This window comes from Lipophrys pholis (assembly GCF_963383615.2).
Source record: "Lipophrys pholis genome assembly, chromosome: 19".
NCBI lineage: Eukaryota > Metazoa > Chordata > Actinopteri > Blenniiformes > Blenniidae > Lipophrys > Lipophrys pholis.
Window position 1 is genome coordinate 13,914,559 of NC_137647.1, and position 25,934 is coordinate 13,940,492.

The window sequence follows — 25,934 nt, forward strand, 5'->3', positions numbered from 1 at the left end:
GAATGAACACTCCAGGCCACAAACCCCAAACTCTTGAAATTCTCCGTTTCCGAAGGTGGTGTCGCAGCAGTGAACTTTCCACTAAAAGAGACATCTATTTCTACATTTGAGTCAGGCATGAGAAAGAAGTAAAGAATTTGACCATAGCATAATGTTTCTTTACCAGAAGGGTGGAGGGGTTTGGGGAGCTTATGCTTTTTGGGGATTGCTGCCAGATTGAATCTATTAACTTTAAGGGCATGATGTCACTTCTCTCCACTCCGCCACTCACTGATTCATTCTTCTTCAGTATCCTCATACGTTACACACAGTAGTAGTATTTCCTGAAATTGATATGCACATAAAAACCTTCACTGAATTAAAACCACAGCTATGTCCATGGTGTGGGTTCGGATTTACGCAGGAATACATCAGTGATTGTTCTTATGGGAGTTGTGATGAACAGAAATGTCAATAACCAACAATTTATGCTTTCGAGTCCCGAATTGTGTTTTATTACAAAATGATTTCAAAGATTACCCCTCCTGTGTTCTACTTGGCCCCGCTTGTTCTCTTCCTTCTATAAATCCGCACGCGATATTTGCGTTAATTACTCTGTCAAGTTGTAACTAAACCAAAAACAACTTCAGTTCACGCGTTTCATTCCTGTTTAACCTGTTCCACTTTTGGATAGCTGATTCTGTCCTGGCGTCGCTTTGACCTGCTCATATGCTTTATTTAGCCTGTTTGTTCATCTGGTTTGCACAACCAGTTACACAGCTGTTTGTTCGACCTTATTTGATCCCTGGTTGGTTTACATTTTCTTTTCAAGATCACTTTATGTTCAATGGCATTCGCATCGGCAACCGTGTCATAATCACAACAAAGAAAAGTGAATGATATAAATGTTTCTTTTATTTAGGTAGAGTAAGTGCATGTCAAATCAGATATTGTCAAAGCTTGATTATTATAATTATGATGAACACTTAGCGAGACCTGATATCTCACCTCATCATATGTTCTGGCTTACAGCAATGGTTCTTTTGTTTTTATCACAGATAGGCAAAACAAACGGTGTCAAACATACAGGTTCCTGTAATTATACCAGGATCAATATTTCAAACTTATACTTGATGCTTTAGACAGCTGTGTGTGTGTAATCGCTACAAATCAGCAGAGAGCCTTTACCCCACTGTTAACAAAATGAAGACTGTGGTACACATTGTCAGTAAATGAGTGAAAAGAAGAAGAGGTGGAGAGAAATAACAAAATATGTTAAAAGCTCTGAAACGCCTAAATCCAGAGAGGTGGTAAAAATTGAAACATATCATGTAGCTTCAGGTGTATTTTAGTTGGTAGAAAGTTTTCAAAAGTGGCTCTTTAGGTGATGAAAGTAACACAAGACATGCAAACCTGGAACCTCAAAGTCACAGGTTTGAACTCTTGGGTGGATAAAACATTTAGACGAGGAAAGTGAAAGTCAAAAAAACAAAACTGACCTCAAGTGGTTTTCTGAGTAGTGCCTGGAATAAAGAGCCCTGGAGCAAATAGAAAGGGCTGCTGTTGGCCGTTAAACGGTCCCCTGAACCTGAACTACGAACCCATAAGAAGAGTAAAATTTCCTTAAAGGGATCAATCATTTTCAAGTTGTCTTAGATTCTAAAGTCAATTTAAGTGTTTTGAGCTTTAATCTAATAATGAGGGTGTGTTCATGCAAAAGATTGAGGGCATTTTAGGAGTTGTAACAGAGGTGTCGCAGAAATATAACAGAGGTACAACAGAGTTTTGACAGAAGGTGACTGTTGTGGTGTAAGGAAAACTGTCAGCCTCCTGTAATACAAGTGTAACAGAGGTGTAACACAGTAGTGTATTAGTAATAGTAGTAGTAGTAGAGAGTTTGAAGATTATAATGGAGGGATTAATAAGGTATGTTCAATAAGTGTAACACACTTGTAACAGAGTTTAAAGAAGGTTATAATGGAGGGCGTATGGTTAGTTCAGCCAGTGTAACAGAGTTGTGACAAAGGGAGATTGTTTTGGTGTGTTGTTGTTTGGAGATCTGTCAGCGCAGGGTTGGGGCAGAGGTCTAATCGTGGGTGGAACGCAGTTGTGACGGAGGCTGACGGAGGTCGCGGGCGGCTGTGAAAAGTCGGGAGCTCCTGACCTCCACAGCCCTCCGCGCTGATTGGCTGAAAGCGCAGCAGGGGGCGGGGTCAGCTGCCATCCGCCCATATAAAATGCGGCTGCTCCTCGAGATAGTGGAAAACAGATCTGAACGAGGCGTCGGAGCGCATCTGCTGCAGGAGTGAACTCACTCTCACGTCCTGTGCATCTTTTTACAAGTGGACCGTCTTTTTCTCACTGAAATCAGGAGGCTGATTCTGGCTTTATTTCCCGTAGGTTCACGAGACTGCTCATTTGCACTACTTCCTTCATTTTTATTTTTTCCATATTTTTTTTTATTTTTTTTTATTTTTAAATAACAGTAATCAAAAGGTGTGACAAATGGCCTGGACGATGAACCGCTGTTTTGTGACTCTGGCCATCCTGTTTCTGTGGCGGGTGGAAGAGATGGCAGAAGCCTGCAGCTGCTCTCGTGTGCATCCTCAGCAGGCGTTCTGCAACTCAGACGTCGGTAAGTAAATTCTCCCTGGAAGTAATGTTTGGTATAAATTGTATTATGGTTAGAGCAGCAAAAAGCATATCCCGAGGAGAACCCCCCACCCCACCCCCCAAACCCTCTCCTCCCCTGTTCTGATGTTTACAATTACACGGGGTGGAAATTTCTGTCTCTTTCTTTCCACCCCACACCCCACTCTTTTTTTCTCTCTCTCTCTCTCTCTCTCTCCCTCCCTCCCTCCCTCTATAATTATCTGTTGATATTTTTTTGTGAGATACTTTCTGTGCCTTCCACTGTCTTATCTTGTTTGTCATCCATCTCATCACATTTGCAGCTGTTTTTTCTCAGTTTACAATGATACGTGGAAAAGGGAGGGGGGGAAACGGCTATTGGCTCCCGTGCGATGCAAATACAGTTAATCAACTTCAGTGAGACATTTTCGGTGCATTGGAAAGGTGACTAAACAGGCAGTGTGATTCACTTTTTCACTGTTACAAAACACAGCTTGTTGCAACCTTGAACACAGGCCTGAAGCTCCCAGGAGTCCCAACAGTGACCAGCTTGTGTAGCTATTTAAATTTTGGTTTGCTGAGGGTCTTTTTTCTTGCTTGTGAGCTGGCTGAGTGTGTGGCATGTATACAGAAGGTGACTTATTCAAGGGTTTCTCTTTACCATCGGATTCCACGGCCGTGATGGATGAAGAAACCTTATTTCCCTGCTGGAGAGTAAACTGCTGAGGCAATGTGTGTTTTTTTTTTTGTTGTTGTTGTTTTTTCAGCTGTTCCTTGAATCTTTTTATTGAGATCATGCAGCCAGATAGTTCATGTAAGTGGAGACAGTTATGGATGAACTTGATGATCCACATTTAAATGGCTACTGCTATCAAACAGACATAATAAGACCGTTTGGTCAACTTTCCTTGCTCCACAGTATATGATTTGGTGGAGTAGAAAGTTTTTATTTTAAGAGGCAGTTCAGTGAGGTTTTCACAGGTAGCTGTTTGGCAAACCATCATTATTATTATTATTATTATTATTATTATTGATAGACCCATATATAATCTTCGCACAGCAGCATTGTTCATGCAGAATAAAAATGGTCTAGTTTACTTATTTTAGGTAAATGAATGTCACTCAGTTGGATGTATTTACTGTCTTTACCAAGACAAACATGATCTAGTCTGTTCTGGATCTACTTTTGTTCATTAAAATGTAGCAACAAAAAAAAAAAAAGAACTAAGACACGGACTGTTTTCAACTGTCCAATTGATTCACATCATCACTACCTGAGAGGTCAACTCCGGGCATGACCCTGGCCTTCCTGCCCCTGCTTCAGCACCATGGATAGACCCTTGTTCAAATTGACCACCATACACGCCCTTGTTGCCAAAAGCTTTCTGATTCTGTGTCATCAGCACTTTCTGAGTGCAGAAACGTCGTTTGACCAGAGTACCACCCAGGAGAACCATTTACAAAGTCACAGAGAGGTCACTAACCTCTTGAACTTGACCAGGTTTTCTTTGAGGCTCAAATCTACACTTGTCACTGGCTTTTACGTCCAATACGAACACACATCGGTTTTGTCGGAGTGATGATATGCTTTGCTCAGATTGCACAATCTAAATTATTAGCCCATTTTTGTGGTTGTAATTTTGCTCAGTAACCTTTGGACAATTCATTTGAATCATCTTTGTTTTTATTTGTGGTCTACTGATTTCTGAAAGATAAGAGGGTGAATACCAACTTCCTGACGAGTCATTCATGTTTAGAAATCTTAATATGCAAAGAGAAATTTGTTCCGGAGCCGCCTTGATGAGCGCCCTCTCACTGATACATACTGAAGTGGAACTTGCACAGACTGCAAAACTGAGACAAAATTCAAACCACGAGAACCTTTGTGATAAGATATCTTTTGTACGGCCGCCGTTTTTCAGGTTCACTCGCATATTTTATTTGGTATAGTTTTTCTACGGCCAGTAGAAATAGTACTGCTCAAAATTCCCCAATAAAAGGTGGTGCAATCCTCCATTTATTCCAGCACGAGTCTCTCCAAGATACTGAACCCCAACGTGCTCCAACTTGCTTTAACCTTCCGATAAAAGTAGATCCTTTCTCCCCATGCCTATCTCTTTATTGGTCTGCTTTTTAACTTGACAGTGAACAAAACACCAGGCCAGTTTTAGCTGTATGGGCCGAGCAGGAACAAACTCTTCCCTCATAGTTTTAGATCCATCCCCTGGGTTTTTTTTTTTTTTTTTTTTTTTTTTTTTGCTGAGGCAGAGGAATGTTGGGCAGTCATATGCTGTGCTCGTTATGTATTTTTTTTATTTTTTGGGGGGGAATGATCGTACAGTGTATCTGTGCCCCATTTTATGAAGAAGGAAAGTGAATCCTTTGAGAGCCTGAAAGCCAAGCTGGCTTCAATGTGACTTCCGGGATAAACACAGGCCTCCAAGCTGTGTAAACAGAGCTGACATTAAAACCAGATTTCCCTCCCGTGGGCCCAGATTGAACGTGCGCAAACTCTCAGCATCTGCTTTCAAATCTGGAATCACCTGCGATATCACATGTGACAGATCAACGTCTCGCTTGTAATTATATTCCGAGCGGCCACAGTTTAGACGTGCGGAGCATTTTCCGACACATATCAAGTTATGAGCTTAAGGTTTGTGGTGTCAGGAAAAACAAACAACCCCCAGAATGTAAAAAAAAAAAAAATTTGTTGGGGATGAAAAGACAGTGGCGGATTTGTTGTTGTCCTTTTGATGTGATCAGTGAAGGAGTTGGTTTGAATTTGCCGTTGAGTATCTTATTCTCAATCCGACCACAATGTGGCTTCTCTGAGAGGAAAACGGGTGTACAGGCCCTGCAATTACATGACATGCGTTTGCTTTTTTTTTTTTTTTCTTCTTTGTTTTCGAAAGCACTCCCTCCGCCACAATACTGCACACTGAACTGTGTGTTTATTGTTTGCGTAACTACAAAATGAGACGGTTCCCTCGGTTCCCGTTTTTGTGAAAACTGTTAGGGCTTCGTCAGCCCCTTCGAGTTAACATCCTGCACAGCCGGCACAGAGCATTAATTTAGATGAGTGAACGACTTGCACTCCTCATCTTAACCAAAGAGTTAATGCAGTTTGTTTGTTTGTTTTTTTTTTTTGCACTTTTCACCCAACACATAAGCGTCTTTCGCTATAGATTTACTATTTTTAGCACGTTGGACACGACTTAAAGGGTTAACTAACCTCTCGGAAGTGCTTTAATTATGTAACCGTTATTCACATAATCCTGTGGTTTCAAGGATTTGTCATTGTTGCCGTTGTTCTGGCATGTAGCGTCTTTATCGCCGATGCTACTTTTACACGCGGGGAAGTAGAAATGGCCTCCGATCCCGCGATCTCCAGCAACGGGGATTACCGCTAATCCAACTGCGCATGCAGAGAAGTTTTTTTAAGAGTTTGCCAGTAATGTTGCTTTAAAGCACGTCAGAGTGAGTGTAGGAGCTTTGATTGGTGACATTTACCCCAGGGGGGGGGGGGGGCGCGCAGCTTTTGTTGGCGCCCCTTTTTTCCTGCTGTTGACGTTGTCCTGACAGCGTTGCATTGAGGAGGTGGACTTCTGTTTGCCTACGATGTGCAGTGTGCCAGGCAGAACACGGCCGTCCTCATCACTCCATCACTCCCTTCATCTGTGCACAGCACACGCTCTCCTTTTTTCTCTGTTTTCCTTTTTCTTAAGAGTCGACGCTTTAGACCCTTATAAGGAAATGTTCTCTCAGCCTCTATTGTCATCGAATTAGGACACATATGGTTTGCAGCTTCATACCTTCGTATTAAAAGCAAATGAAAAGGCTTATTTGGTATGGAGGCCGACTCGTGACGGTCCAAGACAACCGGTAGCTCCCACCGCGGGGAAGTGTGCCCTAAACTGAGGCTGGAGAACATCTGGTTAGCGTTAGTTTTGTCACAAGTCCTCTCTGCTTGAGTTTTGTGACGTCGACGACTCTCTGGGATTATTGTAGTCTCAGAATGTCAACATCATTATTGAAACTTGCGTTATTCTCGTTATCTGTAGGCATCTTGATCAACTTGACGTGTGATTTCTGCTCTGCTGCGCTCCAGTATTTGGATTGACATGAAAGAAGCACTGTTTCTGAAACACATGAGTCATATTTTTTTGTTAACTGCTCTGGGTTTTAGCTCAAAGGCAAAACTGTGTGGCTCTGATAATATTTTTCCACTTGCAACTGTTTTATTTTTCCCCCATTTCTCCCCAAACCCTGGAACGCCTGAACTTCAGAGTGCGAGAGGGAGAGAGAGAGAGAGAGAGAGAGAGAGAGGGAGGGGCGGGGGGGAGGTTGATTTGCATGTCAGCACCTCTATCCAGACAGTGAGGCAGGTCGGCGTAGAGGCCTGGAGGCGAGCGGAGCATTCTAGTTCAGCTTTTTTTAAAGATTGCTGACTGGCTTCCTCCTGTGTCGGCCCAGGAACCTGGGAAACAGGCAGCACACATTCCTCCCTCTGATTGCAGCTGATGAAACACTCATGTGCCTCTGTCTTCCCGGCACCTGGCACATGCAGAGTCCACAGTCTCCAAGCCACAGCAATGTGTTGTGGCCGGCTCCAGCATACCAAACCCGGGCAGGGCCTAGATCAGATAGAGTTCTCTCAAGACAACAATGGAGCTTCCCTTTGAAATCTTGTCTTCCAATATAGTGTTTTTGTTCAACCGAGTTTTTTTTTTTTGTTTGTTTTTTTTCAGTGATCAGAGCAAAAGTAGTTGGAACAGAGGAGGTTGACTCTGGCAATGACATCTATGGAAATCCCATCAAACGCATCAAGTATGAGATCAAACAGATCAAGGTATTAAACATAAAACTATTATAATTTTGTCTTGAGCATGAGCCCCCATTTGGGGTTAAAAAAAAAAAAAAAGAAAAGATGACTGAATTGTTTTTGCTGTGTTTGAATTTCAGATGTTTAAAGGTCCCAATCAGGACATTGATGCCGTCTACACCGCTCCCACCTCTGCAATGTGTGGAGTGACTCTGGAGACTAATGGCAAAAAGGAGTATCTTATCACAGGTAACTTCTCCAAACATTATCTATTGCAGTACGCAAAAACTGCCTCGACGCGTTTACTAAAATCATTCCTGTTTCTGCTGTAGGGAAGCTGGAGAACGATGGGACGATGCATGTGACACTGTGCGACTTCCTGGAGCCCTGGGAGGAACTGAGCGCCACCCAAAAGAAGAACCTGATTCAGCGCTATCAAACGGGATGCGAGTGCAAGGTGGTGTATACCTATATTGCAGTTTTTGAACTTTTCACTCTCAGCGTCTTCTGGGAAAATATGTTAGAATTTTGAAGAAAAAAAAAAAAAAAAAGTTTTACAATTTGTTTCCACTTCCTTGAACCACGCAAAGAATAAATGAGGCCTCTATCGAGCCGGCATTTCATGTATGAATTGATGAAAAATGGCAATGAATTCAAAACCAGAGAAGATTCAGAGCAGCGACACATTCTCTGTCCGGGCTTTATTTACTAGAAATGTTTGGAACAACATAAAAAGACATCCACTGCAAAAACTAGTGTTTCCAATAAATATTTCGCACATTTTTTTTTTTTTTTAATTGAATATAAAAGTTAAGTCACATCTATCTTACTTCAATAATCTTTAGGGTTTGTTTGGGTTTTTTTTTTTAAGAGGAATCGTTACTCTTGTGTGTCAGTTGTAGTAAGATATTCTGACGTTGCCCGCTCTCCATTCCTGATCTTTCTGTCCTCTCTGATCCTCAGATCACTTGCTGCACCTCCGTCCCTTGCGTGGTCAGGACCCCCACGGAGTGCCTTTGGACGGACTGGTTCATTGAGAAGTTGACCAACGGAGAGCAGGCCAAACACTTTGCCTGTATCAAGAGGAGCGATGACTCGTGTGCCTGGTACAGAGGCGCCGCACCACCCAAAAAAGATTTCCTGGACATCGAAGACCCTTGATTCCTTGATTTCTCCACTTGCACCATCAAAACTTCTGAAGTTTTTTTTTTTTTTTTTTTTTTTTTTTTTTTTTTTAACAGATGAAACATGCTAACATACATGCCAAAAACATAGAAATAAAAACGCATCAAATTCTTTATTTTTTTTTTCCTCTGTTAAGACGGCTTTAGAGTGAGTGCTCCAAGGGAAGGTTGGGGGGGAAAAAAAAAAAAAAAAAAAAACTTTTCAAGGCAGGTCTCGTGTTTTCAATTAACATTCTTCTGAACTCAGCACTTTTTGCCACTTCTACCCTTAAATCTAAAGCACTTCCTCATAAACCACTTCTCCTTCAGCTGAAATAAAAGGAATGACCTTCACAACTCAATATTACCATTTATAGTACTTACTTCCTGTGCTATTGTTTGCAGATGTTTTCCTTCTTTACATTATTTTTTAAGTCCGCTCTTTGTTAAAGGTGAACTATAATTGCTTGCCGCGCTACACAAGTACTTGCAAATTAGAGTTCCGTGAATCTGTGTTGATAGATGACATCAGTTGACTGTCTGCATCCTGAGTTGTGACAGCAGAGCTATCACAAAACAATAAGAGTCACCTCTTTATTTTTGTGTCCCGTGTGAGGTGTGCGAAACCTTTACCCTCCCCCCCCATTTTCTTTTTTTTTTTTAAACCCCAAAAGTGATTAACATGAGTGACATTTTACATAATACCACTCTGTTTTAACAATCAGTGCTTTTACTATGCAACTGTTTTTCTTGTTTTTTTTTAAAGTGATAAGTAGAAAAAAATGCACTTTGAACACAGCAGTTATATTGACATTAAAGAATAATATGGTGAAATCAGAGGATTGAATCCTCAATTTGCTTTTTGTGTGTTATACAGCTCTTTGATTTGTCAAGCTTTCGGTAGGTTTAAGAGCACATTCTATTTAAGATCATCATGATTGACAAAAGCCCACTTCTTTTATATATTTTCTTTTTTTGTGACAAAGAAACAAAGTATTTTGACTACACCAGTCAAATACATTCCGTGTGCAGTGATGGTCACGCTGTAACTCTGTCTGGCTGGTTTATTCCGTCGGGTTTTGAATAAAATAACCCATTTCCAATATCTTTTTCTGCGGAGACACTGAAAGGACCACATGTGTCATGCAACTGTTTTATGACTTTAATATGAGAGTGTAAAAAGATTTTTCATTATAAACTGTAACCAACTATGATGTCTTGTGCTGGTTTCACATGGGACTTTTGAGATAAGATTTTTTTTTTTTTTTGCATGCATATCCATCTGAAACATTACTGTACATTTGACTATTATATTAAATGCCAAACCCTGTTTTGAATTGCTGGTTATTTCACTTCAATACTTGCAACACGTGCATGAATAATCCATATAAAATCATTTGTTTCCTATTTCAGTATTTGATAGATTCAGAGAAACAATAGATGGAGATTTAATGTTGTGAAGCAACCTATATAATTTCACTTATACCATTTGTACATCTTACAGTCTAGTTTTAAACTTTATACATCCTAGGTTTCTAATGAGTGCACCAACAATTTATACTTATCTATCTATTGATTTATCTATAGTTTATTGCTCATCTTCAAAGTTTGGTTTGAGTGTAAATATTTTATTCAGGCAAAGATAATACAATCCTGCTATTTACAATGGAGTTACAAACAATTAATAAATATCACTTTCTGCTTGAGTGTATATATGACAGTACTTGAATAATACCATGGTCTTTTTAAGTATATTTGACTTATCTGATTTTCTGAAGGACTGAATATTTTTTTTTTAACCTCAATTTGATTTTGTTTTCATCATCGTGCAATAACCAATAAGATACCACTGTAGTTTTATCTCACTTAAACCTGAGCATTTGTCTGTTATTATATTCGTGGAGCTTTTACAGACATCAATTCACACTGAAAATGAGAATTTTCGATATGACATCCAGATTACACTATTGTTTTTATGGGGTGTATCATAGTCTTTTTGTCCGCTCCAATCCCTGGGAGATTAAGTATATCTGGACTCAGTGTTTACGTTATCAAGACTGGTGATAATCTGCTGCCATCTAGTGGAGACCACAACATATTGCATGCACCAATCCCTGGGCCTATTCAATATGGTACAAAATGTGTACATTTTAGCTACATTAACATGACATTCCTTTAGAGTTGAGTATTTTCAAACATATTTTCAAAAACAAAATCCAAATAATCGGATAATGGATTGATGATGTTGATACTCATGCAGGATTAAAGCATGAAAAACCCATGAACATGTAGAGCATGAGTAGAACATGTCAATCACATTTTAGTTCAGGGGCCACAAACAGCACAGTTTCATCTTGAGTGGACCAGACCAGTAAAATAGTGCCATAATAACCTTGAAATTCAAACTTTCATGTATTTATTTGTTGTCGCGCAGAGTATACGTGATAGCAACGTCTATTTTTGCACAAAACCAAAGAATTATTTCAGAAAATGACTACAATCTGAACATGAAGCCAGTTTAAATGAAATTGTTTGGTGCAAAATATAGTGATATGTCCAAAAACGTTCTATCACTGCTGCATCATGCATGTTTTAACAAAGTCACTCTGACAGCATGGCTTTGAGCAACAAGGTAGCTACTGTATCGTTCATGCATATCTCAGCTTGGGTCTCAGCGTTGCTTTGTGTCTTCTACTCTTAAGAAATTTGTTTTGGTGACCGAATTGGAGCCACTTACGGGTGGGTTTTGGCCCACGGGCCTTATGTTTGACACCCCTAATATAAGGCAAGGCAAGGCAAATTTATTTATAGAGCACCATTCAAACACAAGACAATTCACAGTGCTTTACAAAGAAATTAAAGAAATACAGAATAAAGAAATGCATTAAAGGATGTAGAGGATTGTCCTGTGTGGATTGACTCAGATGATATTTTATCACACAAGTGAAGGGTTGAAAATGTGAAGCATCCATAGCAATGTGGAAGTAAATGGGTTTATTTCCCTTCTGGAGCTTCGCTGCTGAGCGGATAAATAAGCTTTTTCAGTGATTTGTTGATACATCGAAAAATGATCGTGCAGATCTCCTCAATGGTAAACAGCGGTGGCTGGAAGTCACGTGTGCCTCCCTCCCGACAGTCTAACGTCATCACCGGTGATTGGCTGAACCTTTCAGTTACAGCGTCAACTGCACTCCGATTGGCTCTTGATCCCCGTCACTCAAACACTTCGCCCCGCCCCCACATAATGCAGCATGGGCGAAAATACCAGACCAAGGAGCCTCAGCTGAGGAAGCAGACACCTCCACTGTCACGTATTTTGGCCGATTGGACTAAAGGTGAGCAGAGCGAACGCTTGTGTCCACACACTGTTAAAATAGCGGCGCGTTTCCAGGGCGGTGTCGTTCAGCTGCATGTGGCGAACGTCGCTCGTTAGCCACCTGGACGGGTGAGATGCTAACCCACATTGCAGCACAGTGAGGAAGGCTGGGGGCTCTCGCCACGTTAGGTTAGCTCGGTGGCTAATCCGCTGCTCTGCTGTGAATAAAAATCCCATCCAGTCAAGAGTAATAAGCGAACGGAAGGAAACGGGACATTCTGTAGATGTTTACCGGTTGAATTGGGACGTTTAAGTGTGGAAACTTCACATCGTTCCTGTCGACATGAGCCGTGTCTGGAGCTAGCCAGCTAGCATAGGAGCTGTGGCGACTGGCCTGTAGCGCTGGGGCTTCCCAGGCTGCTGCAAACGGCTCGGGTCGACAATTTAGAGCGATAATGGATTAAATCTGTTGACATTTGGTAGTTGACTGGTCGTTTAGACCAGAAAACAATGGCGGGGTTGAAAGAAGTGACAGCAACAGTGGCGATGCCTTCAAGTGATCCCGATAAAGTCGGGTTTTTTTCTTTTTTTCTTAATCAGTCAATATTTGTTAATTCATTCGCTCATTTGGCCTTTTTTAATGTTATTTGCTCACATCAACAACCATCTCACCTTGGCAATGTTGTCCAGTCGATATTTAATGATCCACCAGTTGTATCGCAGACACATCTCTGATTGGATCAGGTCCGTTATCAACAGAAAAGTTCTAGATTTCGCTAAATGTCGCATTATAAATTATTACGCGCATTTAGCCTTCGCTTATGTTCACATACATGTCATCGTTTATTAAAATGTCAAATTGGTTCCTTTTCATACAGTTTTTATAGTGTCCAGAGTTTTCTTTTTTTCAGCCATTGAATGCATCATGCATACATTAAGCATGCCATTGTAAAATAGCCCTCGCTCCAACGGGGCTCATTACTTAGATGTTACAAGTCGAAAATGATATTATGTTAAGTCTGGCTACAGTTTTTTTTATATTTGCATGTATGAAAACACGGACAACATTTTTCCAGACATATTGCTTGTTTTGTCAAATCACAGTCTGAAACATGAAGCAAATTATTTATTTAATTATATATTTAATTATTAACCAACACTGATAAAATGATAAGGGGAGTAGGGGTCACTAAATATGTGCCCCCAAAAAATGCTGCATTGTCTAATGTATTTTTATTTTTGCGACCTAAAAATGATATCTAAGCCTGTAAATGTAGGGACTAACATATGACAAAAAATAAAGATTAGTTAATTTTTTTAAGTTGTTTTTCGGTGCCTTTTTTTGTTGTTGTTGTTGTTACGTGGTATTTCAATTATTACATTTGTTGCCTTTTTTGCGGTCATTTTCACTTTCTTTTATTTCTGCCTTTTATTCAGTGTTTGTGTTCATATTGAGTCATAACTTATCATTCACAGTGACTTTACTTCAACTTCACGAAGCACCAGTGTCATTCCCATTGAAGAAAAATTAACTGCAAATTGGCTGGCAGCTAATGTAAGCCACAACACATAATGTAAATTAATTGAAGGTGACTAAATGTTTTCCCCAATGATTGATTGTTCACATTAGACATGTCAGCCACCAAAAGGCATTAGCCTGCATAATTTTAATTGTTATGTGAGCTAGAGATTGTGACAATTTTGCTTGTTTGAGTAGTCACGTGACGGGAATATATTAATATATTTAAATGTGGAACTTTAATTCACCGATGCATGTGTCTATTTGTCAATGATAAACAGCTCGTACCACCTTAAATATATAAAAAAAAAAGAAAAGCAGGCTGATGTCATTAATGGCATAATTGCACACATCTGCCAGTGTAGCTGCCAACGCAGACCAAAAAACCAGTGACTGGACCACATTCTGAATAAACGTGACATAATCTGCATAAACGAGCATGTTGTGGTCAGTGTATCGGCGCAGCTGCTCACTCCAGCAGTTCCATCACTGCAGTTAGCCATTTCCCCGTAGGCCGTCTCGTTCTTAGTTGTATTAGTATCAGCGGCATGTGAAGGTCAGCGTGCCCTTGTGCATACAATGCATGTTCAGCTCTCCTTCCCTCTCCCGTGACGTCACTGCCCACTCTGATGAGCGCGTCTCTCGGGGAACTCTGTGCCTTTGGTGTTTCTGTGTGCCTACTGTATCATTGAGGTGATGCGATGCGTTCGCCTGTGCCAGGGTTTGTTGTGATTGGGACACATCACTTACATAAGTAAACTGAGGCTATGAGACATTGATCCGTTCACTCAGCAGTGGAATTTTCTAGTTGTTGTTGAACTAGAAGTCCTTCATGGTGCTGATTCATTATCTACAATGAATGAGTGAATGTAGGTGCTGTTTTTTTATGTGGCTCCAGCAGAATAATGTTTGTATTTTACCTCTTAATATTGCTTATTATCCTGATGAAATCATTTGGTGTTGGAACGTGCTGATTGGCAGACAGAAAGAGAACATGGATTCAGACAATAAGTGGCTTGTGCAAATTTGAGCTGGCAGTTGACAACAGCTGCCTACACCTCATGTGCTCTAAATGATCCTCCTTTACTGTCTCATGCCCCCCCCGCTACCCTACGATACCAATGTCTGATGTCTTGCATAACTGTGGGGACAGCTGCCAAGATCCAGCTGGCTCCTCAGATGCTCTGTCACTATATATCTTATAAGGCAACGTGAGGACTGGAGAGATGTACCTACTGAAGCACCAACACTAATTGACACTTCATTTATCACCCAAAGGATGATGCCAGAGGATTCGGTTTTTGGCCTGTTTCCAGGTGCTGAAGCTGTGTTGACATAATAAGAAAACGTGGGCTTCTGCAAACGTAATGAATCCAGTGTTTGTTGTGATGTGATCTTACATGCAGTTTCTGTTCCTTGACAGTGATGTTTCAACAATGCCGATAGTGGATAAACTCAAAGAGGCATTGAAACCAGGTCGAAAGGAGACGGGCGATGAGGGAGACCTTAACAAGCTGCTGGCCTCCTCGGCCAAGAAGGTCCTCTTGCAGAAAATAGAGTTTGAACCTGCCAGCAAGGGCTTTTCCTACCAGTTAGACAGCCTAAAGAACAAGTATGTGATCCTCAATCCTCGGAGTGAGGGCGCCACCGGGCAAAAGGCGATAGAGCCCGCTCAAATAAAGAGGCAAGGTAAGTGACATTCTGACATTTGCCATGTTCACTTCTGGTGTTCTGTGTTTCTCTTTACAAATATCCCAGTACTCACTGCACTCCTCCTTCAGTGTCAGAAAATGTGGTTGGGGGGCAGAGCGATGGGATCCCGGCCCCGCAGAAGATGCTCTTTCCAGGGAACAAGCTCACCCTTAAGTGGGAGCGTGTGTACAGGGTGGGAGCCGGTCTCCACAACCTCGGGAACACTTGCTTCCTCAACTCCACAGTCCAGTGTCTCACCTACACCCCGCCCCTCGCCAACTATTTACTCTCAAAGGAGCACAGCCGTGCCTGTGAGTACCTCAACCTTTCCTCTCCCTGCTTCCCTTTGACATTGTTGGTCTGACATGAACATCAGTTTGAAGAATCCTGTATTGTTTTGGACCAAATGGTGCATTGAGCCCCATTCCAGGGCTGAATCCACATCCGGTTCCAATGTTTATGATGCACATCATCAAAATATCATGAAAATATCAATCTGATATGTTCTTATCAAAATGCACTAGAATGTTATTATTGTGTAAGACTCAATTTGTATTTGTCACTCATTCACCACCTTTAGTTGGTATTATTCCTAATTTTAGTCCATTTATTAACAAAACTTTGTTTTCTGCTGACTTCACATCAGTGTAAAAGAAAAAAGTGCATTTTAATTACTCTTCTAACTTTGCCATAGTCGTCAGCCTGTGTTGCAACTTCTGTTGTTCTTGATTAATTTAATGTATGAAGACCCGATCAAAGATAAAAGGTCACTATCTCCCCTGATGCATTTCTAAACGCATAATAATGATAAATCTGTTCTTGTGTGCATATGAAGTGACAAAGGTTTGGAAATTCACCCAGGTTGTATTTTGTTGTGTTTCAGGTCACCAGTCAGGCTTTTGTATGATCTGTGTGATGCAGAATCACATCATCCAAGCCTTCGCCAACACAGGCAACGCCATCAAGCCAGTCTCCTTCATCAGAGACCTAAAAAGTAAGAGCCCCTCCCTTCAGCACTGCATGACAGTGTCTGCTAGTTTTCTTTTTGTGTGGGTTGTGGCCGGAGTTGCTGCTACCTGATATATATTTTTTTATTTTTTTCGGGGGGGGGGGGGGGGGGGGGTTGAACAATGCCAGAAGGCGCTATGATGCAACACTCGGAGTCCCGTGTGACTGCAGTACACAAGTGGAGCGGTGAGGCTGCAGGCAGTGAACAAACACCACTGTGACAGGAGAAATGAGGTGTGAGTTGCACCTTGGCATAGTGAGAGAGTGTGCCGTAGCCTCATTGCACCCCGTCCTCTCCCTCCTTGTGTACTGCTGCAATCATGTCTCCACCTCCCGTGACTCTTCTTCTGTGTCTCTCCTCCCTCCCCTTCGTCTCCTCCCTCCCTCCTCTCCCAACGCCCTCTCCGTCTCCTTGTGACTGCGGGCAGCTTTAGCACAAAAATCTAAAGGCCACCTGCATTCTCTCTTTTCCACCATCAGAGACGTGCGAGCTCCATTGAGTGGTCTTCTCTTTCTATTCATTCAGTTGGTGGCCTCCACTGCAGCTGTAATTGCCCGGCTGCAGTCACAATGTATTTTCAATAAATTACATTTTTACATCTGCGCGTCGTCCTGAGCACGACCCCTGAAAATGACAGCTGTAGCGCCTCGTCATCACATAAATATTGAGCATCAGTAGATTGTGGAAATGCCTCCGGAGCTCACGACTGGGTTTTTTTTCTTTCACAAACAAAACAAAAGCACAGAAGTGAGTCCTCCACAGAATTCATGTCTTCAAGATGTTGTCTCACCCTTCTTGTGGAAGTGCCTGGAAGAGGTCATTAGTCGATGATGTCTCATTGCTTTTTCCCCCACTCCGCAGCGACTCGGTGTCGTAAAAGTGCAGGGATGCTATGCTGGGAATGTAGTGATGACCACATTATACTTCACCTCGCTCATATCCTTCCCTTTTCAATCTGGGTGTAACGGGGGGTGGGCAAAGTATTTAGAGCTACATTAGCTTTAATGTGAGGGTTTTACTGTAAACGAGATGCCAGTCCGCTGGAGACACTTACAGACCTGCAGCCTGATGAAGCACTGATGCTAGAGGTCAGCTGTAAGTACCTCTGAAAGTACTTTTTGATTGAGATGATACGTGGATAGACATCAGCTTCATTTGGGAGACTAAAATGAGGATTTCAGATTTTTGAGTCTATATTAGGAATATTTGCCACTGGAAGTTCGAGCACGAATTACTCGCGGAACAAAGGATTGATATTGATGCTGTTTGTTGCTGCTCAGCTAAAGAGTGTCTGTGACTTAGGTGGTAAACACTTCTCTCTTTTTCTCAAGATAAACAGCGAACATTGGTTTCCATTCAGAATGATGTATACCTCTTTTTGTTCTGGGCCTCCCTGTGTTTCGCCGAGGAGTAAATATTCTAGAGCATCTAATTTAGTTAATGCACTCTGCTCTGAAGCATTGTATTAGCATAAATCTTGCATTTTATTTCATCTCCCACAGAAATTGCCAGACATTTTCGCTTTGGCAGCCAAGAGGACGCCCATGAATTTCTGCGCTACACCATTGACGCCATGCAGAAAGCGTGTCTGAACGGATATCCCAAGTAAGGATTCACACTCACTAAAAGGATTTGATCCCATATGTCGTCTCTGGCTGTACAGATAAAAACGTCCCTCTTGTTTTGCGTGTAGGCTTGACAGGCAGACCCAGGCCACGACACTGGTTCACCAGATCTTTGGAGGTTACCTCAGGTCAAGAGGTATCAACTTTTCTTTTTTTCTTCTTCTTCTTCCCTCCACAGTCAGAAATATTTGCCTTCAGTTCAGAGTTTTGGACGTCTATAAATTTCCACGTTGCCTTCTCTCTGTCTTGCACTATTGATTTATTTCGGAGACCGGCTGAGTTGGTGTCAACAGATATTGTTGTCATACATCTGCGGGTGCTTTACTGTACACACACACCTACACACACAGAGTCTGATTTACGTTTAGTTTTTTTCAAAAGGACTGGGAATGTTTGAAGTTACTCTACCAGAATCTACATGGGAAACTTTTTAAGTTTAGGTCTCAGTTTCAGTTGTTGATGTACATCTTTAATACGTTGTCAGTACCTTTCTGAAGGAGGTTCATCATTACACTCATATCAATGCGTATATCCAGCATTTAAATTTAGCGGAAGATCATCAGGTTTGTTGAGGATAATCTCTGTTGTCAAGATGTGTCTTGAAGAAGCTTGTAAATCTGCAGCCCTTTCGTTTATGTGATATGTGTCGTGTCAACTCATGAAGTCTTGACAAACACATTTTACATGGAAGTAGAAACGTCTTGGCTGTGAAGCAGGCTGCCTATTAGCTTTTTGTTTTGAAGTATGTCTTCTTTATTGATTTGCCGAAAAGGATTTTTTTTCTTTTCCAGGTATATGTACTTTGTGAATATGACAAACTTCATGCTCTTAAAGTGACACCAATACGTCCCGCTTCTCTCTCTCCTACATTTCAGAACCCGTAGTTGAATCCGTGCTTTTGTTTACTATTTTGCTTTGTTTTTCTCTGTACTGAAGTAAATAATCAGAATCTTTATTTTGACATCTGCCAGGTTGTATTCTCTTCACCAGATGAGTCAGATCTGTTTGTATTTTGTCTTTCAGTGAAATGTTCTATCTGTAAAAGTGTGTCTGACACATACGACCCTTACCTGGACATCGCTGTTGAGATACGGGTACGATACACAAGAGCTGAATGTGGCCTTTGTTTCTGTAGTAATATAGCAAAAAATATTACCGCTTTTAAATGCTTTCATAAATCCAACTATTGCTCGTTTTTTGTCTCGCAGCAAGCAGCCAACATCGTGCGAGCTCTGGAGCTGTTTGTTAAGCCAGATGTGCTAAGTGGAGAAAACGCCTACATGTGTGCTAAGTAAGTTCCAGTTTGGTGGTCCGGCTACAGCCATTTATTCTACCGAGGCGTAGAAGGACAATTATTCCCATCACAGCTTAGCACGTCTCGTTTCTGCTCTTGTTTCATAGGTGCAAAAAGAAAGTGCCGGCCACAAAGCGCTTCACAGTCCATCGAACGTCTAATGTCCTGACCCTTTCACTGAAGAGGTTCGCCAACTTCAGCGGAGGAAAAATAACTAAGGTCAACCGAGGACTTTCACGTTGTGAAGCATTCTGAAGGAGCTGCTTCGAGCTGCGGCGTGTCTCATGTTCCTTTGTTGTTGTTGTTGTTTTTTTCCCAGGATGTTGGATACCCCGAATTCCTCAACATCCGCCCCTACATGTCTCAGAGCTCAGGTGATCCTGTCATGTACGGCCTCTATGCTGTTCTGGTGCACTCTGGCTACAGTTGTCATGCTGGCCACTATTACTGCTACGTCAAGGTGAGACGACATCCTGCAGGTATTTGTTTTGATAACCCAGTGAGATGAGGCCTGCTATGTTTCGTGCAAATGCAAAAAAAGTATTTCAATAAATATTTATCCACATTTATATATACTAAAATTAGTTCAATAATAAAGATATTGGTTACAGTTATATGCTATATGTAATAACAGGGTTTATCCACATTCAAGCGTAATAATCCCACCAGTGTTTCAGTAAGTATTCATTCAGAATAACCAGATGCCTGTGCTTATAAAATCACATTTGCTTGATCACAATAACTTGAATAGTATTTTTCAACATTGTTCATTAAAGTACAATCTAAGATATTAAATTCATTCTCTATAGTTGTGGATCTTACGTAAACTTTATTTACAGAACAAAGCAGCCCTGTTTCAGTATTCTTAAACATTTTTACTACCATAAGGGCATTTTGTGGTTAGTTGCTTCAATGTGGGTTTTTAAAGAAAGATATATATGTATATTATATAGAAATATTTCTTTTTAGGCAAGCAACGGGCAGTGGTACCAAATGAATGATTCAATGGTGCACTCGAGTAACATCAAAGTGGTCCTGAACCAGCAGGCGTATGTGCTTTTCTACCTGAGGTAAGACACGTGTGAGTGCTGCAAGACATCAAAACTGTTGTCTTCTGGATGTTTTATCAGTAAACTGGTTCTGTTCTTGAAGGATCCCTGAAACCAAAAAGAATGCAGACGGGCAGACGGCCAAGCAGGGGATGTTGCATTCGGCGAAGAACAGCGCTTCATCTGAGCAGATCAAGAGGGCCAATCTCAACGGGCCTCTGTCCTCCCCGCAGGTCACCAAGGTCCGAGAAAAGTTGATGTTGACGATGTTTGCTGAAGTAACAACCAGCGTGAAATAGAATTTTGATGGACGCTCAACTCCTCTCAACAGAAACTGGAGCCCGCACAGCTGCGTAAGATCCAGTCTATGGACGGTGGTTTGGGTTTGCCCGTCTCCAGGAACGGCGTCAGCGCTGCTCAACAGCCCAGAATTTCCAATTGGACGACCTCCTCCAACGGTCCGCCCAAGCTGCCGGGCGGCCCCGCGGTCATCGAGGAGCCTTTCAAGAAGTTGAAGAAGCCGTCGCCCCAGGCGCAGTCGCGCAGCAGCACCCCGACCCCCTCCAACAACGGGGTCAACAGGACGGAGGGCGACAAAAAAACCGGAGGAGAGGGCAGGGGCATGGCAGCGTCTACCTCAATTAAGTCTTTGTCTGACTCTTCCTCTGCTGACACCACCGAATCCAAGGTACAGTAACGCTGTTCAAACGCTGCCTCGGGAATATGTTGGGTATTTTCTGTGGGGACAACGTCTTGTGGTGTGGATGACCATTAAAACTTATTCTAATTCTCTTTTAAAAACCATTCTGAACAGATAACTTGACATTCTGAGTCATCACTCTAGTTTCAATTCACTGACAGCTGAACCCAAAGCCATCAAAGTTTTATTATGTGAACTCTGGGGGATCGTACATCACGTCCATCATGGAAAGTAAAGTGTGATTGTCGTTAGATCTGTTCTAAATATTTTCTAGGGGTGAAGCTCAACATGTTTTTTACATTATTGATTAGTGGTGTGACTGATCTGCTGAAAACCTCAGATCAGTCCGACCTCAAAACTTGAGATGCAGCCCAATGCGTTAAATTGGACGGTTGCAGGTCCGATTCCCGTCTCTGCCTGCCTACGTGCCGAAGTGTCCTTGGGCAAGACACTGAACCCCAAACTGCCCCCATTGGAATGACAGCGCCTTGCACGGCTGCAGCCTCCAATGATGTGTGAATGTGTGTGTGTGAATGGGTGAATGTGATGAACCATGTAAAGCGCTTTGGGGCTGCTGTCAGCGAAAAGGCACTATATATGTTAGTCCATTTACCATTACATGGTCCCTAACACATAAACTACTTTGTAAATTACTGAAACAAAACAAACTCAAAATGATTTATTTGAATGTTTGATTAACTATATATGTCAGCTTTTGTTTATTTTGTACAATGTTTTGGATTCGTGGCATGAAGTTTAGGTGTTATGCGTACACAAGAGCAATAACTCCCAACATTTCCGCTCAGGACTCTGTTGGTCCCAAAAGCGCGCCGGTCGGAGAAACCCCCTCCACTCCTCGGAAAGGCTCCTCCAATGGCGTGGCGTCACCGGCCAGGACCGTGGAGCGCTCGCAGAGCACAGAGGAGCAGAAGACGGCCAAAGTGAAACCCCCGGCCCTGAACAACATCTCGTCTGAAGCCACCAGCACCATGTCACCGCCACCCGCCAAGAAACTCGCCCTGTCAGCCAAGAAGGTGAGCGCCGCTCGCAGCCACAGCAGCTACGTCGCCTCCCTCTGTGGTGACACTTTTCTATCACAAATTTCAACCGTTTCCTGCGCAAATCAGTTTTTTCCTGCTCAGTGTGATGTGTTACTTCTCCAGCGTACCTGTCTAATCAACCACATGTTTGCACTTGTTTAGAGTTTGTCTTCTTTTCCTTTAGTTTGTTCTTTTTTTCTAACCATTTCTAATTCTTCTCTGCCATACCCTTTCCTCTTTGTTTTCTCCCTCCATCTTTCCCTACCAACCCCTTTGATTGACCCTTTTTTCCTCCTTCTTCTTCTTATTATTACTCTCTTCCTTATTTTTGTCACACTCATGGCTATTTTCTTTAGACCACCAAGTTTTTATTTATGTCGATAACTGCAGGCGCACAATCGGAGTCGGAGCAGCATTGATGTTCTGCCCCGTTTGCCCCGCCAGCTGTCTAATGACCACACGCATCAAAATCAACTTCACTCCCTCACCTTTGCCTCAGCTACTCACACTCACAGGTATGAGACAAGTGCAAGGAAAACGAGTATCAAATGAAGAGCTCATTGAGTCATTATCAGGACCTAAAGGACACTGTTCATCCAGATGTTCTTCTTCTTGCTGTCTTGATAGAGCCGGTCCATTCCATTCACCTCCAGTTCAGTCATCAATCAAACACTCGAGTGAATCATTCAAACTGCAGAGTCCTCAGAAACGGCCCTTTCTGTCCACGCCTCAAAAGCCAAACTCCAGCCTTTCTCTCAAAACCAACGGACACAGCTGCCTCGGCCAAAAGACCCCGAACAATCTGAACCCTGTCGACATCGAAAACCCTCCTTCCACCGAGAAGCTCGGCAAGAAGAAGAAGAAAAAGAAGCGACGGCATTCGGAGGTGGAGGGAGAAAGGGAGTCGGTTGTCCTCCCGGCCCCCGTGACGCCGCCCACCGTCGTGGAGCCAGCCGTCGAGAAGAAGCGCAAGAAGAAGAAGAAAAAGCGCAAGAGGGAGAATGAGAATGGAGAGAGGAGGATGGAGAGAGAGTGCGTCCCATCCCATCTGGATGCATCGAACCACGAGGAGGATTGGTGTCAGGGCGGCGTGTGGAGTCTGACGTCTCATTCAGATGCAGCTCGGTCGTCTGCCTCGACTCCAACAAGGTGCGAGGCAAATGAGAGAGAACATGAAAGGGAGTCTGTGCTGGCAAAGAAGAAGAAGAAGAAAAAGAAGAAGGTGATTCATCTTAGTGAGGCTCTGCTTGACCCGAGTTCTGCATGCTCTGCATCAGAAAGGTGGGCTGAAGTTCATCATTTACTTTTTTTGGCATGAGTGTTTTTCTTAATGATTCTCCAAACCTAGAAATGTCACAGTTTTGAACGATCAGTCATCTTTTGTGTTTCAAACAGATCAAAGTGAACAAAGAAATGCCAACATGTGAAGACCGATTTAATCAGAACAATATATTGAAAATGTATAAAAGTCAAACATTTTTGTCGTGGGTTTTACAGCAAAGGTTTTCCATGTTTCCTTGTATTATATGCATATTCCAGTGTCTGGGCAGAATTGACATCTTTTGGCTCAATCATATTCTGCATCCTTCACATTGTTGTTATAATCTCTTCGTTTTCAGATCATCTTTGTTTTATTCAACACCAGCTTATCTAAATCTGCACATAAATCGACTTTAAAAAATAATTAAAGAAAAAAAACTCAACGTAGCCGTCGTTCTGCAGACTGATAAGGCCTTTGTTTTTTATTAGTCAGCTCTTCATAAATAATCGAATATCGGACACTCTCTATAAATATTTACAATCTGAGGCCTCTGCTGTTTCCTCTCTACCGACAGCACTTCTACAGTGAAGGCCGCGGACATTCAGAGTGATGCAGGAGATTTGACCGTGTTGAAAAAGAAACTGAAGAAGAAGAGGCTAAAAGAGGAGAGCAAGCACTGTGTGGACTCTGAGCCTGAAGCAGCAGATGCTCCTCCCAGAAAGCTCCCAGCAGAGAGCCACAAACTGAGCGCAGGTATGACTGAGGGCTCGTTATCAAGCTGTCCAGGAACATTAAATGTTCTGTTTCCCATCTCAATGTGCAGTTATTTGACCGTTTCACCAAGTTGTGTTTGTTAGTGATTATTTCTCCCCCCCCAAACCTCAGCCACAGTGGTAGTGTGGGACAGCCAAGTGAAAGACGGCTACAAGCGCAGCCAGGCGCCGGCGGCTGATGGGGGTGCGTCCGGAGACGCTCCGGCCCGTGCTGCTCCCGTGTCGTGGGATGGTAAAAAGACGAGCAGCGTGGTGGAAGAGCTGCTCAAGAACTCCACAGACAAAGCTTATGGAGCCAAAGGTGAGCTGCTGAGTGAGGCTTCCCTCGCTATGCTTTGATTGGCGAGCGCTGAACTTTCAATGTCTTACCGTGTTGTTTCTCCACTCAGTCCTCAGTTGGGATGGAGAGATCTCTGCTATCAGCAAAGATGCCATTGAACACGTCCGCATTTCCCAGAGAGACACTGTGATCGACGAGTGGGATGAAGAATTTGACATGGGAAAGGTGAGAAAAACGCAATATGAATGCTGTAATAGAGCAAGCACGTGATCCAAAGACCTAACTGTAACCGGTCACATTTTGTTACTGTCCAGGTGAAGAAAATAAAGAACTATAAGAGAGAGAAGTGGAGAAGTGGCAGCAGCATCTTCCAGAAGATCCAGGACAGGCGGAACAAGTGGTCTGTGACTCCCGGAGGCAAGAGAGTTTTTGGAGGCCGCCGCTGAAATAAGGACAATAATACTTGTATACCAAACTCCTCCATTTACCCCCCCACCCCCACCCCACCCCCTTCTTTTATTATGTGCTTTAATTCAGGAAGAATATTATGACAAAATCAGCACAGCAAAATGCACCTTTAAATTTAAAGTAATCGGCGTGAAATTTGTTACTAATTGGCCAACAGCGTTTAACCTTTCAAAATAAACCTCATTTAACTCCAAATGCCATTTTAAAGTGCATGAAATGTCTGGGCATTTTTTTTTTCTTTCTTTTTTTCTTTTTTTCTTTTTTTTTAATGGAAGACCTTGAAATGCTGGCGTGGTAAATTTGCTTATTGTTTTCACATCCTCTCCGAGGTTCTCTAATTGCCCTGACAATTTGCTCCTCCGTCAAATGAATTGCACCATATCTGTAAGCTGCTCTGGCAGCCATAAGGGCTCTGTGTGTTGAGACGTTTAAAACAAATCAAACCTCTTATCTTTTAACCCTTATTTTTAAAAAATAAAAACGGATTCAATACCAAAATATAGAACTCCAAAACATATACTTTCCTTAAAGCTTATATTATTTTAGATTTCTTTTTATTCTAAACGATTTCGTTTTTTGTTTTTGTTTTGCTGTGCCACATGTTTGTAAGGACCAAATTTTACCTGCGTAACGTCGGTGAAATTGCGGTTTAATTTGCATGTTCCTATCGGCTCGAGTAATCATCACTTATCTTTTTTTCTTTTGTTATTTTGTATTTGTTCCTTGAAACTTCAGTTATCTCAGATTCACTGTTTTTACATGTGAGACCACAAAAGGCTTTAGTGTTCTGCAAAAAAAAACAAAAACAACAACAGTTGATATTGAAGATCACACTAGATGCTGTTTGGTTTCTTTGTGTTCCCGCGTTTACACTCTTATTGCTGTGTTTGCAGAGTACATGGTTTATGGGGGATTTCCTTTCATTTTTTTTTTGTTTTGTTTTTTCTCCTAAAGGGACAGGGGCAGGAGCAGTTATTTTTCTACCGTGCAGCTCTTGGATGATGTAACTTTATCTCATCCTCATTGTTCAGTCAGAAATGCTCGTTCTGCAGCTTGGACCCACCGTAAACTGTTCTTCAGTGATGTTTTGAACTAAGAGTTACATTCTCTACTTCAGGCACTGTGTTAGAATGGGACTTGCCACATGTTCGAGAACGTTTCAACCCCCCCCCCCCCCCCCCCTGCATCTTATAACTCTATGCAATTATCTGACGCTCACTCTGGTCACCAAGAAACTGGGCTGAGACTCAGGAACCCAGACGTCCTGTATCCCATCTCCCATTTCTTCATCAAACCCCACCTCCCCCCTCGTC

General features: G+C 42.2%; 2 protein-coding genes across 3 annotated transcripts; both read left to right on the forward strand.

The window, feature by feature from the left end:
• The first annotated feature begins 2,264 nt into the window (after nt 1–2,264).
• On the forward strand, nt 2,265–9,925 carry timp2b (TIMP metallopeptidase inhibitor 2b). Its single transcript, XM_080488117.1, has 6 exons — nt 2,265–2,375; nt 2,466–2,614; nt 7,359–7,459; nt 7,573–7,681; nt 7,765–7,889; nt 8,396–9,925. Exons 2-6 carry the CDS (start codon nt 2,485–2,487, stop codon nt 8,591–8,593), a joined length of 663 nt encoding a protein of 220 aa, XP_080344243.1. The 5' UTR covers nt 2,265–2,375; nt 2,466–2,484; the 3' UTR covers nt 8,594–9,925.
• Nucleotides 9,926–11,832: 1,907 nt separating this feature from the next.
• usp36 (ubiquitin specific peptidase 36) lies at nt 11,833–24,710 on the forward strand. 2 transcript variants are annotated; one of them, XR_013936304.1, is made up of 20 exons: nt 11,833–11,930; nt 14,854–15,119; nt 15,212–15,433; nt 16,006–16,116; nt 17,634–17,736; nt 17,825–17,892; nt 18,780–18,850; nt 18,965–19,047; nt 19,158–19,269; nt 19,370–19,510; nt 20,020–20,120; nt 20,203–20,341; nt 20,431–20,787; nt 21,606–21,833; nt 22,230–22,354; nt 22,467–23,061; nt 23,675–23,853; nt 23,986–24,174; nt 24,263–24,378; nt 24,468–24,710. XR_013936304.1 is itself a non-coding variant. In XM_080487503.1 (20 exons), exons 2-20 carry the CDS (start codon nt 14,867–14,869, stop codon nt 24,597–24,599), a joined length of 3,384 nt encoding a protein of 1,127 aa, XP_080343629.1. In that variant the 5' UTR covers nt 11,833–11,930; nt 14,854–14,866; the 3' UTR covers nt 24,600–24,710. The 2 variants fall into 2 exon arrangements, 1 of the variants encoding a protein (XP_080343629.1); XM_080487503.1 differs by having other exon boundaries at nt 22,467–23,120.
• The last annotated feature ends 1,224 nt before the right edge of the window (nt 24,711–25,934 follow it).

Bases quoted from the DNA above. Each gene is read 5' to 3' on its own strand.
- timp2b (XM_080488117.1), top strand. From the start codon at position 2,485: ATGGCCTGGACGATGAACCGCTGTTTTGTGACTCTGGCCATCCTGTTT. The intron at 2,615-7,358 runs GTAAGTAAATTC...GTTTTTTTTCAG, and splicing joins GTTCTGCAACTCAGACGTCG to TGATCAGAGCAAAAGTAGTT. The intron at 7,460-7,572 runs GTATTAAACATA...TTTGAATTTCAG, and splicing joins ATGAGATCAAACAGATCAAG to ATGTTTAAAGGTCCCAATCA.
- usp36 (XM_080487503.1), top strand. From the start codon at position 14,867: ATGCCGATAGTGGATAAACTCAAAGAGGCATTGAAACCAGGTCGAAAG. The intron at 20,788-21,605 runs GTACAGTAACGC...ATTTCCGCTCAG, and splicing joins CTGACACCACCGAATCCAAG to GACTCTGTTGGTCCCAAAAG. The intron at 24,175-24,262 runs GTGAGCTGCTGA...TTCTCCACTCAG, and splicing joins CAAAGCTTATGGAGCCAAAG to TCCTCAGTTGGGATGGAGAG.